The 13,676-nt window shown below is 30.9% G+C and overlaps 1 protein-coding gene across 1 annotated transcript; it reads right to left on the minus strand.

Moving 5' to 3' along the window:
- Positions 1-249: 249 nt before the first annotated feature.
- On the minus strand, positions 250-4,824 carry LOC107945757 (probable rhamnogalacturonate lyase B). Its single transcript, XM_016879872.2, has 14 exons — positions 4,142-4,824; positions 3,383-3,446; positions 3,028-3,149; positions 2,863-2,901; positions 2,644-2,766; positions 2,433-2,552; positions 2,021-2,333; positions 1,627-1,898; positions 1,461-1,551; positions 1,233-1,374; positions 993-1,149; positions 803-919; positions 602-725; positions 250-521 (listed from the first exon to the last, which is right to left on the minus strand). Exons 1-14 carry the CDS (start codon positions 4,261-4,263, stop codon positions 288-290), a joined length of 2,040 nt encoding a protein of 679 aa, XP_016735361.1. The 5' UTR covers positions 4,264-4,824; the 3' UTR covers positions 250-287.
- Between the last annotated feature and the right edge of the window lie 8,852 nt (positions 4,825-13,676).

A 13,676-nucleotide genomic window follows, 5' to 3' on the forward strand; every position in this document is an offset into this window, starting at 1 on the left:
ACATTGTAGTGAGGGTTTTTGTTTAAAGTGCAGCTATAATATTTTATCAAGTTCTGATTTGGCTTCTTTAGGGTAACTTTCTTTTCAATTGACTGGATTGGTCTATCTTGCAATTGGGAAAGTAGGATAGTTTACGAAATCAAAGAATGCAAAGCAAGCCGATAAGCAATATCAAACAACTATTTCCTATTCTCATTTTATGTATTTATTTTAGCCAAAGTTGGGGTTAAACCATGTTCAGAAAGAATATATAGCAACCTTCTATTAGTACTTGATTAGCTAATTGATTAAACTGCAGGTCCTTCTAATCGAATATAGTCATACATAACTGCCATGAATTCATCTTTGCATCTTGTCTGAGTTAGAAAAATCGTGTTGTTCCCTACCCGTAATCGTTTCCCAGGCACATTTATGCTATACAATCTGTACAATCCATGAATTCCATGTCTTGCTACTGCATTATCGTACCCGATTCTGTTCGTCGTAAAATGGGGACTACCGTCTGGTTTGTTGATTCGAACCTATGAAAGATGATGTGAAAAGTCAAAGAGTAGCACTTATAAATGATGGGTGAGGATGTGATGTTTGCTAGTATTTATACCTGAACCTCAGCAAAGTTAGCGGCTGCCAAGGCCATTTGGAGAGTGTATTTTCCAGACTTGTTCACTTCCTGGAGTTTGAATTTAATCTTCCATGTGGTTGCCTTGGTATCGTTTCCTGTGCGCCTGTGATTGTAAATATTAGCACCAAAAACAATTTTAAGAACAAAAACACCCTGGGAAATGTCAGTTGAAAATGGAACCTGGGAACATGAGCAAAGAACCAATCCCTGGAATAATTGCTAGCCCCAACTTTGAAGACAAGATCATGGTGAGGATAAGTATCTGAGTACCGATCCCATAATCCGTATTGTCTAAATCTGTTACGTTAAGAAACATGATTTTAAGTTAATGAAATCTAGGTGGTAAAAAGGTTTGAGCAAAAGAGCTTACTTTTCATCGTCATGGTTGAGGATTGAGTTAACAAATGTTGGATTTGGATCAGGTATGAAGAACTCGGCAGCTGTTCTGTCGGGAATCCCGATTTCCCACAATGTAGGACCACTTCTTGGAGGGTCATATATAAGTGTACCCAAGTTTTTCTTATATCCTGCATTCAGAAATATGTATGTCTATGAATGTCTCCAATAAAACCGAGTTCAAATAGCCCAACGACCTAGGAAATTCATTAACCTGTATGGACACTGACGTTGCGGTCTAATTTATAGTTCCCGATGAAACCATGGACCCATGCATACAAGTTATATTTCCCTCGTCGGACATTTTTTATACTGAAACGACCAGCCTTATCGGTTTGAGTCCAGAATTGATATCCCTGAAAATAAAAAAAGAAAATATTATAACCTTGTAATCTTATCTTCTTGACTGATTTAGGTTCAGTTAAAACTATTAGATACTAACCTTTCCTTCAGTTTGCCATGATCCTGCACGTCCAGGCGCTGCCAACCCCACGAAGGCAGATTTGGCCTTCATTAATTGCTTGTGCAAATATCTGAGCCGAGAAAATAAAGCAAAGATAAGCTTAGGGAATACTAAATTAATTAAATGAAGAAGAAAAGGCACATACTTGTCTCGCACTAGTAATTGACCACTAATTTCTCCTCGATGATCAGCATGAGGATAATCCTTTGAAGCAGCGAAACTGTAAGGCCAGCTTTTGATTTCTTTACTCAACCGCTTTTTAGCGTCCTTCCACAGTGACTTGCGGTAACGATGAGCATGATCAAAAGTTGCAGAGTTGAGATAGATCAAAACAGGGCCGAAAGCCTTTTTCCAAGCCACTCGTTCCTTGTAGAACTCGGCAATGTCCTTCCCCGTGTAATGATTACTAACAAACATCTACATCATCAAAACAATCACATTAATTCAAGCTCATTATATATGTATGTATGTATGTATGTATGTATGTATGTATGTATGTATGTATGTATGTATGAGTTGGTTTGTAAGTGTAGACTTACGGAGAGAGCAGTAGGACCAACATGAGAAGTGAGGTCCTGCTTGTGCGGGCCACCAGTTCGGAACTCATCGCTGGGGGTGATTATCCAAAAGCCGACAGCGTCGTGATCCGCTATCCACCCGTGAAGCTTGTTATCTTTGCTCTCAATCGAATACTGGTACTTATCGTCAACCTCTCCTTTAAGTTTCGGATTGATTGGATTAGTCAATAGAACAGCTTCTGGGTAAGCAAGAACCTGACAGTGGCTATGTTCTCGATCTTCTCGTCTAGGCATGATCCTTTGTTGCGTGTCTGATAACGCCATGAAATGAAACCTGAATCAATATGTCACAAAAACATTCAAATGTGTTAGTTTCCTGAACTTTTAGGTCTCTAGGCATAAAAAAAATAGTTGGATCTTCCGTAATTTTTACTTGTCTTCCTTGAGTTTGAAAACAATCCTTAATTGATGAATATAAGTATGGGGAAAATATTTTCGTCGCTTGAAAATACCATACATATACACCCCTGGAACTCCTCGTCGTACTATATACCTGGAAAATTGTTAAAATCAAAGCAAAAAAAGACACCATAAAAATTTGTCCTTTCAAGTTCCACATTCAATCTCGGTGAATGTTTGCCAACCTTTTGTCTACGCTTACAGGAGCTGAGATGCCATGGTCTTTTGTTTTGTTCCACACTCTAGTGAAGGAAAGCTCAACTAACTCATCACTTTGTGTAATGATAATGACATGTCGTGTAGCTAATCTAATTTTTTTTTTTAAAAAAAAGTAGCGTTAATTAAAGATATTACCGATGCTGTTTTCATTAAATCATTACTGTAAAAATTGGCGAATTACTTACTTGTCATACATTTCATGATCCCACACAATATCCCAGTACCTAAAACATATAAGGAAACCAATGAATTTCAATTTGAATCTATTTGATTGGATTTTTACTTTAAAACTGAATTTGTTTTCCTGAAATGGAAAAGTTGAAAACAGGAAACAATTTAAAACCGCATACCCTCTATTATCGTTGTCGTTTTCGGTTTCAAGCACATTATCTATTCCCTTATACTTAATTCCTAGCAAATGACCAGTAGATTTCTCAATAGTGACTTCAACAAGTCCATTATTAATAATAACCTGAAAAAGTATCCATTTGGTAAATAATAATACTATAATTTCAATAATAAATGAGAGAAAAAAAAAGAATTTAAGTAAACCATGCATTCCTTTTCCTTTTTTTCAAATATTTTAATTTAATGTCAAATTTTTCATGCTGCGCTACAAAAGAAAAGCAAACTTAACTATTTTTTCATCTTTATTGACATATATACTAAGCTTGGAATTACAGGAGAGGGAGAATTTGATCTTACTTTCTCATCTGTTTTTTCCAAACAGACTTTGGGAGACTTCTTGCTTTTATCTTTGAGGATTTTTCTGCAATTCAAACATAAATATATATATTTATATAAAATTTGACATTTCATGTTGATGTTTTTAATGGAGTGCAAGTCAAATTTGGAGTTTGAACTTCAAACCAATGCTTCAAACCCTTATTTTGGAAAGATATAAACCAGTTTAAGAATATTTTGATACTAAAGACAAAATAATAATGATAATAAGTAAAAACCATGCATTCACATGTTGATGTAAACCAAAAGGTACCTTACAGGGAATTTTTTTGGCCACCCAAAAAGCATTGACATAGAACTGTTACCAACTCTTACTAAAAGTTACTGTCAGGTTTCACAATTTGGTCATGCCTTGTGCTGTAGGTTAAGTGTGAAAAAGTCATGGTGTCTAAAACCAGTAGGTCTAAAAAGATAATTGAAATAGACGAAGAAAAAGACATATATAGAACAAAAAAGAATCCAACCCAAAGTTTAACATGCAAGCAAATCCACATATCAGCAATTTTCTTTTTTGTCTCACCTCCTCCGATGTCAGATAGTCATATTAAGCTTCCCCTAAAACTAGAGTATGAGTCACTAATTGGGAGCAAAGTTCTCTCAGCATTATTTTCTCCGTCCACAAAACTCAAACATCAACATTCATTTACTTTCATAGCATAAAACAGAGCAAAACAAGGCAAGAAAACATGGGAGAATGTGGAAGGAGAAGAAAGAACGAACCTGGCTGTGATTTCAGCAGAGAAAGCCGAGAAAAATAGCAATGAAAACTGAAAGACGATAATTAGCCATAAAAGAGGGTGTCTGGAGTGAGTCTGGTTTAGCACCACCACCTTCTCCATCATTCTTAGTAGAGCAAATGATGAAACAATAAGAAGAGGGTTCAAATACTAATTGTGTAATGTGTTGTTCAGAGCCTTAAATGCAAAGAATCCCAAAAATTTGGTAATGAAATGAAAGAGAGCTTTGGGGATCAACATAAATGGAAAGAAGTCCAACATGACAACGTTCAATGGTTCCGAAGCAAAAGGAAACAAAAGAGGAGAAATCAATGAATTTCCTACTTAGACAAAGGGTTTCTCGTAAACACTCGCATTTTTCGTTATAAAATGTGGCAAGGGATTTCTTCTTAATGCTTTTTGAAAACGTGCAGAAGCCATAATGTTACAGTCAGCTGGACTTCATATATACCGTTTACAAATATGCATGTATATACTCTGTAGCAGGTAGTCGAGTCATTTATTTTATAATTAAATAAATAAATTGGCCATGTTGATTTTTTTTTAAAAAATCTTAAAAATAAACCAATTTTTAGAGTTCAACGGATTCTTTTCATTGTCTATTTTTTTAATTACAGCGGTTTAAGGAAGAAACTATAATGATATGATACAAGAATAGAGAGTTGTTAAAAGTGCTTGCTTTCTCCTTAACAAAATTAAAATATAAAAAGCTTGCTTTCATTGATACAATTAGGTCTATTTATATACATCACCATCCATAGAAATATTGTTTAAAATTTTAAAAAATATAATCTTATCTAAAATTTGAACTTTAAATTTAAAACAGTATATCTACAAGAATAAAATCTCATTTATTTTATTTTAAATTTTTTGACTTTACGTTATTTTCTCATATCTTTTACAAAAAAACATGTTCGATCCATGGAAAACCATCGGAGATTTTTTGTTTCATAAATAAAATATAATAAGTTTTTATTAATTTAAATAATATATTTTATAATAAAAGAAATAAATAAAATATTTTCTTTATAAAGTAAACATTTATAAATAAGGTTAAATATGGGAAATTATTAATTAATAATCATACAAAACATGGATTCTAATCATTCAGAAGATAATAAAGAGAAAATTATTTAGATAATGTTTAGAAGGTCACTTAGTAATTTAATTTAGGTATAAATGTTCATAATTATAAAGGGATAGACATTTTTGGATAGCCATTATAATTGGTGGATCGCATTGAATTCGGTGTAAATGGAACACTCAATTATACTTTTCAATTCTTAAGGGGTGAGAATTAGAGTAATTATACAAGTAATAAAACCCAATTTCAGTTTTAAAAAATTATTTTTACACAAGTTTAAATTATAAATTTTTGAGGACGGATTAACTTATACAGTGTCAAAACTAAAGTAATTTTACACACTTCTGTAATTATTTATATAATTAATATTTTAACGATTCAACTATTAAATTTATCAATATAATTGTACTTTATCTCTACCATATCAATATAAAATACTCTATATATTAATATATATTTAATAGTTGAATTTTTTCGCATAAAACAAATAATTAAAGTTTTAAATTTACATCAAATTTGACATGCATGATATACATGAATAGACCATGAAATATAATGGTTGGATCGTTAAAATATTAATCATATAAATAGTTACAGGTGTGTGCAAAACTACTTTATTTTTTATACTGTGTAAGTGGATCCCTCCCTAATTTTTTATATTATAAATATAAACACGTATGAGTGTTTAGGATGGTTGTAGCCAAAAAAATTTATATTATATATATTATAAAATAACTTATATGTATTTTATAAAATTATAATAAAGAGTCATATTATTTAAATCCTAATTTTTTTAAAGTTATAGCTAAAAGTTTATTGCAAAAACAGTTTACATGTTATAAAATTATTATAAAATATTTATTTTATAAAAAGTTAAGGCCAAGAAGTATTAATTAAATTTACATCAAATTTGACATGCATGATATACATGAATAGACCATGAAATATAATGGTTGGATCGTTAAAATATTAATCATATAAATAGTTACAGGTGTGCGCAAAACTACTTTATTTTTTATACTGTGTAAGTGGATCCCTCCCTAATTTTTTATATTATAAATATAAACACGTATGAGTGTTTAGGATGGTTGTAGCCAAAAAATTTTATATTATAAATCTTAAAAATATATATTATAAAATAACTTATATGTATTTTATAAAATTATAATAAAGAGTTATATTATTTAAATCCTAATTTTTTTAAAGTTATAGCTAAAAGTTTATTGCAAAAACAGTTTACATGTTATAAAATTATTATAATATATTTATTTTATAAAAAGTGAAGGCCAAGAAGTATTAATATAATTTATTTATGTATCCTTGCTATATCTTATAAAATTAATATGTTTATTCATAAAAGAAAGTGTTATATTTTTTTATGATAACTTATTTGTAAATTATATTATAAATCTTAAAAAATTATATTAGAAAACTGTTTTGAGTATTTTAAAAAAAGTTATAACAAAAAATTATATTATTTAAATCTTAAAAAAAGTCTAAAGTTATGATACAAAATCATTATAAAAAATAATTTATATATTATAAAAGTGTTATAATATATTTATTTATAAAAAGTTATGGTCAAATATGAACATAACTTATGTGTTCATACCATATATTATAAAATAATATACTTATTCATAAAAAATGTTATAATTTTTTAATCATAACTTATTTATAAAAATTGACTTTCTAATGAAAAAAATTATTATTTATAGGAAGTGTTATGAAAGGTTTTGACAATTTATGTTTTTTTATAAATGTTATATATTATAAGTTATATATTATTTTTTACTTGATTTACGTGTTATAAAAATAGATATAATTTAGCATATGTCTTTCTCCAAATTAAGCCTATATAAGTTTTTATAATTAAAGCTAAAGATTATTTAGACTATGAACCTAAACATTATAAGGTTGTTGCTAGTTATGCAAATAGAAAAGATTTTCTTGCACCATATTATGGGGGTATGATACCATTTGAGAGAATGATGTCAGATACGAACACCATAGACAACTCACAAACTCTTTAATTTGAGATATTCAAGGCATCAAAATACGCTTTAGAAGATATTTGTTGTTCTAAAAAATTTTTCTCTTATTAACAACATCACCTTAATATAGCATAAAAAAAAGATTGGATTGTACTAGTATGTTACATATTTCATGACTTCAATCATAGGTGAAATTCAGATGATCCATATTTCGTAAAGTACATGGAAGAAGGAGATCTTTATAATCTTAATGTTGCATGTTCAAATTTAAATAACGATGAACTCGATCAAGGACCAACAAATGATGATAAGGAGCATATGTTAAATATTAAAGGGGGAATAACCCAACAAAGATGTACTAGAATGATTAGACAAAATTACACATGATGTTTGTTTTTCTTGCTATTTTTATTAGTAATAATGTTGTCAACTAATATATTAGACTAACATAATACATATGATATCATTTGATTTTAATCTTTGCTACTTCTTCAAAAATTATTTTTATGATACTAATAATTTTTTATACTAATTAATATTGTGTGTCAACCAAACACATCTAGCAAATTACAATGCTTTACAAGTGAGTGTAATTACACTATCATTCAATTACTCAATATTGACCAAATAAACACATAGTTTTTAAATAAAAGAACTAAAATTAACATTTCTAGGGATTGAATCTATGTTTAATGAACCTAGAAACAATTTTTTACCACTACACCAATAATAATTCTTGAGTAAACTTTAAAAAATTACCTTTTTAACATAAAATGTTTTCTCTCACCAAATTTGTGTATATAGATAATATCACTGATTGCGTTAGTGTTATAAGTCAACTCCATATTTAATTTCTAATAAGTAGAATTTTGATATTGAATTTTCTTTTCATTGACTTGATAACTCTTTGTCGTGCTATAGAAAAATGACATTATCATGACAAATAATTGGAGTGCATTTAATATTATTAACATGGTGTATTTACTTATTTCAATTTTCTTTTACTCACAAGTTAAACTATTTTTATTTTAATTTCGTACATATGGCATGTGTTATTATTAGCTTCAAACCTTACGTTTCATTACTTATTGTATGCTAATTTTAAAGACACACTTATGTTCTAAATACATGATTTCCTCATACATATGCATGTGATAAAATTTATAGTTATACCTTAGTATCTTTAAAATGGATAGCTAATGTTTATTTTTTTATGTTCAAATTATTTCAAAAGTAAAATTTTCCAAACTAAAACTAATATATATTTTTAAAAACTATGTTTTTTTAAAATTAAAAATCTATGTATATTTTTTGTAATTTTAAAGACATTTTCAATTTTCAATTATATATTAAAAATGTTAACATAAAATATAATACATTTAAATTAATATACACGCAATTAAAAAACTAGTATCATATATATATACATATATATATAGTCACTACACCAAAACAAGCTTTTTGCGGTATTTTTAGTGGCGTTTGAACAAAAAACGTCACTAAAATCGAGCATTAGCGGCGCATTACATAAAACACCGCTAAAGATCGACAATTAGCGGCGCTTCCAGGAAAGCGCCGCTAATGCTCGATTTTTAGTGGCTTTTTTTGAAAAAACGCCACAAAAAACCTAAGCCCAACTACATCGTTTTCTACCTTTCAGATCTTTAGCGGCGTTTTTAAAAAAAGCGCCGCTAATGCTCATATCTTTAGCGACGTTTTTGAAAAAGCGCCGCTAATACTCAGATCTTTAGCGGCGTTTTTAAAAAAGCGCCGCTAATGCTCGGGGCTTTAGCGGCATTTTTAAAAAAGCGTCGCAAAAACATTTTATCTGTTATTTACTATTTAATTTATTTTTAATTGACTATTTGTTAAAAATGGATAAATTTGAAATAATGACATGTAAAAATAATTTGAAATAAAAAAACATAGAAAAATATTTGTTAAAAATGAAGAAATTAAAATACTATTATTTAAAATAATTTTAAATTTTTTTGTGTACATGATTGATTGATTTTTAATTTATATATTAAATAATTTCAAATATAATTGTAAAAGATACGATAGTATTAATTTTAAAATATTTAATTTAATTATCATTATAGTTTAAGGTTTAATATATATTGATACGGGGTTGCGCGCGGACCAAGATCGAGTTGCCAAGTCACGAGAAACTCCTACGAAAACCCTAAACAATTAGATCTGAAACGAAACAGAAAATTAAAAGATTAGATTTTTGAATTTTCAGATCTGAAATAAAATCCCCAAAACAGTAAAGAATCAAATAGAGAATAGAAATAAGTGTTAATAAGGAATCTTGAAACCCTAGAAGAGATTGCGATTCTGCCCAATTGAATACCCAGATAGTTTTCCCCAAATTTCGGCAATCTAATTTCTCCCAAAAAGAGTATGGATGAATCGGCAAGAACCCTAGAAATTGGGGATTTTTGGGCTAATTCCTTAAGATAGAAAAAGGCTGAAAACACAATAAGAACAGAAAATAAATTAGATAAAGATTCGGCACAAGCAGAAATAAAGAAAGAATTGACAGTAAGAAATTAAAAGATAAGTCCTAAGAAGCCTTGAAATCCCGAAAGATCTCACAACTCCCTTCAAACGGCTCTAATCTCCCCTCCAAAGAATATCAATGGCAAGAAGAAGGTTGAAGATGGCTCCCACAATCAAAAAGATTGTTAAAACAACTTCTAAAGAAAACTCAAGAGAGAAATCTAGGAGAAAACTCAAAGAAAATTCTGCTCTCAACAAATCTGAAATTTTAATAATAATGATAAGTGTTTAACAAGGTGGACAGCCATGCCTTTAAATAGGCCTTATAACTAGTCCTAATCTAATTAGAAAACTAAAAAAAAACTCCTAATTATTTTAATATGGAAATTCGGTCTAAGGTCATTTTATCTGGGACTCTTGGACTGAATATTGACATAAAAATTTAAACTAAGTAAATAAATAAATAAATAAATATAAATAAAAATAAAACTTTACAACTTGGGCCACTTTGACAATTTGGCTTGATTTTCAACTAAGTATGGATGGATTTCTTGATTGGGCTGGGAATTTGCTTATTGGGCCTCGCCTTCAAGAATTTGGGCTTTTGTGACTCGTATCATTCCCCCCTTCCTCAAAAAGATTCGTCCTCGAATCTGAAAAATCAAATGAACTCGACTTTCCTCTATCGAACGGGACTAATGGCAATTGAGTCCACTGAAAAGAATAGCCATGAGATAGTAAATAGCAACGGAAACAAGCTTGTAGTCCAATCATAAGCATAACAGAACAGGTATAACGCATGTGAATGGACAGATTCAGATTACCATGCAAACAATCTAATTTACTCACCACTGCCTCGTCAAATATTTGAAACAAAGATGGACATGTTTTAAGGCATTCAGTCGTCTCACATTGTTCCCACAAACCATGAATAAATTGCGAGTAATAAATCAAATGGTAAACATAATCGTCACAAGTAGGTATTTGAAAAGATTCACATGGTTCACAGAGTTGCATAATCATACCATGCATTAATCGACGGTCTATAGATTCACTCACACATGCATTATCAAAAACAAAAATCTTTTTATCAACCATCAAAACAGATAGATCACCAATAAATAAAATAGGACAGTCAAGCACGTTTCGATCTAAGTGTTCATCAACACGATCTTTATCACTATCCGAGGAGTGCAAAAGTGTTTCAAAGGTTTCAAGCATCTTACCTCGATAAGCAGAAGAATAAGGGTCGATTTTACCTTTTTCATTTAAAACAAACCTTCGCTCATCGGGGGCATAGTGTAGTCGAATCTCCGTTGTTGAGTTAACCTTTGTCAAATGGAACTCAAACTTCATGTACAACCACATAAACTGTTTAAGGCACGAATATAAATTGAAAACAAATTTGGAAAATTTCGTTACCTTATTCTCCAAAACAGATTTGGACAAATTCGAGGATTTTACACAAGGTAAATCAAGAGAATAACAAATCACGCTTCTTTTCGTAATGACTTTATCAACCACAATCGAAGAGTAACAATTAATCGGATCAAAATGAGGGGATCTTTTAATAACTAAGTCACCAAAAGTTTTATCAATAATTTTCAAATCTGCACTGGACTCGGTTTCTAAAATTTCCTTACCTCGCTTACCTTCGGGATCATGTAGTGTGATTTCATCTTTGCTTAAGTTGATCGTATGAAAGCGTCTTTCATTTGAGAGGTATTGAAGTTGAAAGTTATCTTTCGATCTTTCGGGAACCTGAAAAGTAGCAACACAAGAAAAATTCATATCTTGGTTAGTGGAAACATTCCTCACTACCCTTTCCACGTCTTTTTCTTTTGTTTCTTTTTCTAATTCATTTTCTCTTCTTTCTTCAATTTCTTTTTCACTCTCAATCTCTTTTTGCTCTTTTTCATTCTCTTTTTCTTTTTCCTCACTTGTTTTAACAGAATTTTTCAGTTTGATTTGGTCCTCATGGACTTGTTCCAGAGTGAGCGGCACTAAGGTGAGTTTCTTTCCTTGATGCTTGAAAGAATACCTATTGGTACGACCATCGTGAGTGACTTTTCGATCCAGTTGCCACGGTTCTCCTAGCAACAAATGGCAGGCTTGAATAGGCATTACGTCGCACACAACTTCGTCTTGATACTTACCGATAGAAAAAGCGATGCGCACTTGTTGAGTGACCCTAAATTGGCCTTCGTTGCTAAGCCCTTGTAGTTGATAAGGTTGTGGATGCTTGGTAGTGGTTAAGCAAAGCTTTTCCACCATCGTCGTGCTGGCTATGTTCGAGCAACTTTCACCATCAATAATAACTCTACAAAGCTTACCTTGTACGTGGCAGCGAGTATGAAAGAGATGTTCTCGTTGCTGCTCGCTCTTTGGTTTTGCCAAAGATGATTGTCCATGATCATGACAATCATCATCCATTCTAGGGACACGTTGAGGGTTGCACCTATTGGGCTGGTTATCCCTATCTTCCTTAATTGGATCTCGATATTGATGTTTTTGATTCACTCGTACCTCATTCAAAGTAGTATTCAATGCTTGAAGTGTAGCATTTATTTGTGTGATTGCAGCAGTATGTCTGTCTAACTGTTGTTGGACTTTCATAAGTGCATCATTATTATCACCTTTAGACATCTTCAAAACCTGTAAAAAATAAACACTCAACACTCAAAAATAAAAGTTAGCAAACCTCACCATTAATCACTCAAAAAGAAAAATCAAATTCTCAATGAGGTCGAATTCAATCTTGTGAGTTCTTTATCAGAGTTTATATCAACCAATTAGAGAGTGTGAACCAAACTACCAAAGAATCCTAATTTGCACTAGGATGCCAAAAACTGACGAGACACCAATTGATTCGTGTTGCACCAAGGAAGAATTGGGCGCACGTTTAAATCCTACTAACACAAAAAACAAGAAGGTGTTAGATATTGTAAAGGGAGAATAAAAAGCAAACAAATGAAAACCTACAGCTAAGAATCAATAAAAATTGTTGAAAACAGAAAACCCGAAAAACTGCGGAGTAACTTGACAACTTCGTTTGAGGTGTTCCCGATCTCAAAAAATCACAAAATTAAATCTGGAATGTCTTAAAATATTGAATTTTTGATCTGGAAAATTTGGGCACCAAATTCAACCCGCTGAATATTTTTTAATTTTTTATTGGATTTCGTCTTTTTTCAATTTTTTTGACTTTTTCGACTTATTTTTTTGGGGGAAATATTTTTGTATATTCAATAACAGTGCCAAAAATATGTATGTAAAATTTCAGATCAATCAGAAAACGTTTACCCACTCAAATGAATTTTTTTTTCGAAAATTTTTCTGGGTAAAACTACTGTTTGTAATTTAAAAAATAGAGATCAGTTTAGAAATCAACCAAGAACACCCAAAACGCCCAAAATCTGATACCAAATGATACGGGGTTGCGTGCGGACCAAGATCGAGTTGCCAAGTCACGAGAAACTCCTACGAAAACCCTAAACAATTAGATCTGAAACGAAACAGAAAATTAAAAGATTAGATTTTTGAATTTTCAGATCTGAAATAAAATCCCCAAAACAGTAAAGAATCAAATAGAGAATAGAAATAAGTGTTAATAAGGAATCTTGAAACCCTTGAAGAGATTGCGATTCTGCCCAATTGAACACCCAGATAGTTTTCCCCAAATTTCGGCAATCTAATTTCTCCCAAAAAGAGTATGGATGAATCGGCAAGAACCCTAGAAATTGGGGATTTTTGGGCTAATTCCTTAAGATAGAAAAAGGCTGAAAACACAATAAGAACAGGAAATAAATTAGATAAAGATTCGGCACAAGCAGAAATAAAGAAAGAATTGATAGTAAGAAATTAAAAGATAAGTCCTAAGAAGCCTTGAAATCCCGAAAGATCTCACAACTCCCTTCAAACGGCTCTAATCTCCC

The sequence above is a fragment of the Gossypium hirsutum genome, chromosome D12 (genome assembly GCF_007990345.1).
Source record: "Gossypium hirsutum isolate 1008001.06 chromosome D12, Gossypium_hirsutum_v2.1, whole genome shotgun sequence".
Taxonomy (NCBI): Eukaryota; Viridiplantae; Streptophyta; class Magnoliopsida; order Malvales; family Malvaceae; genus Gossypium; species Gossypium hirsutum.

What these genes read in the sequence shown, in the direction of transcription:
- LOC107945757 (XM_016879872.2), bottom strand. Translation starts at nt 4,263, where the DNA reads ATGATGGAGAAGGTGGTGGTGCTAAACCAGACTCACTCCAGACACCCT. An exon ending in GATCATGAAATGTATGACAA is followed by an intron (nt 2,767 to 2,862) that starts GTAAGTAATTCG and finishes AAAAAAAATTAG; the next exon opens with ATTAGCTACACGACATGTCA. An exon ending in TTCTTTGCTCATGTTCCCAG is followed by an intron (nt 726 to 802) that starts GTTCCATTTTCA and finishes TTACAATCACAG; the next exon opens with GCGCACAGGAAACGATACCA.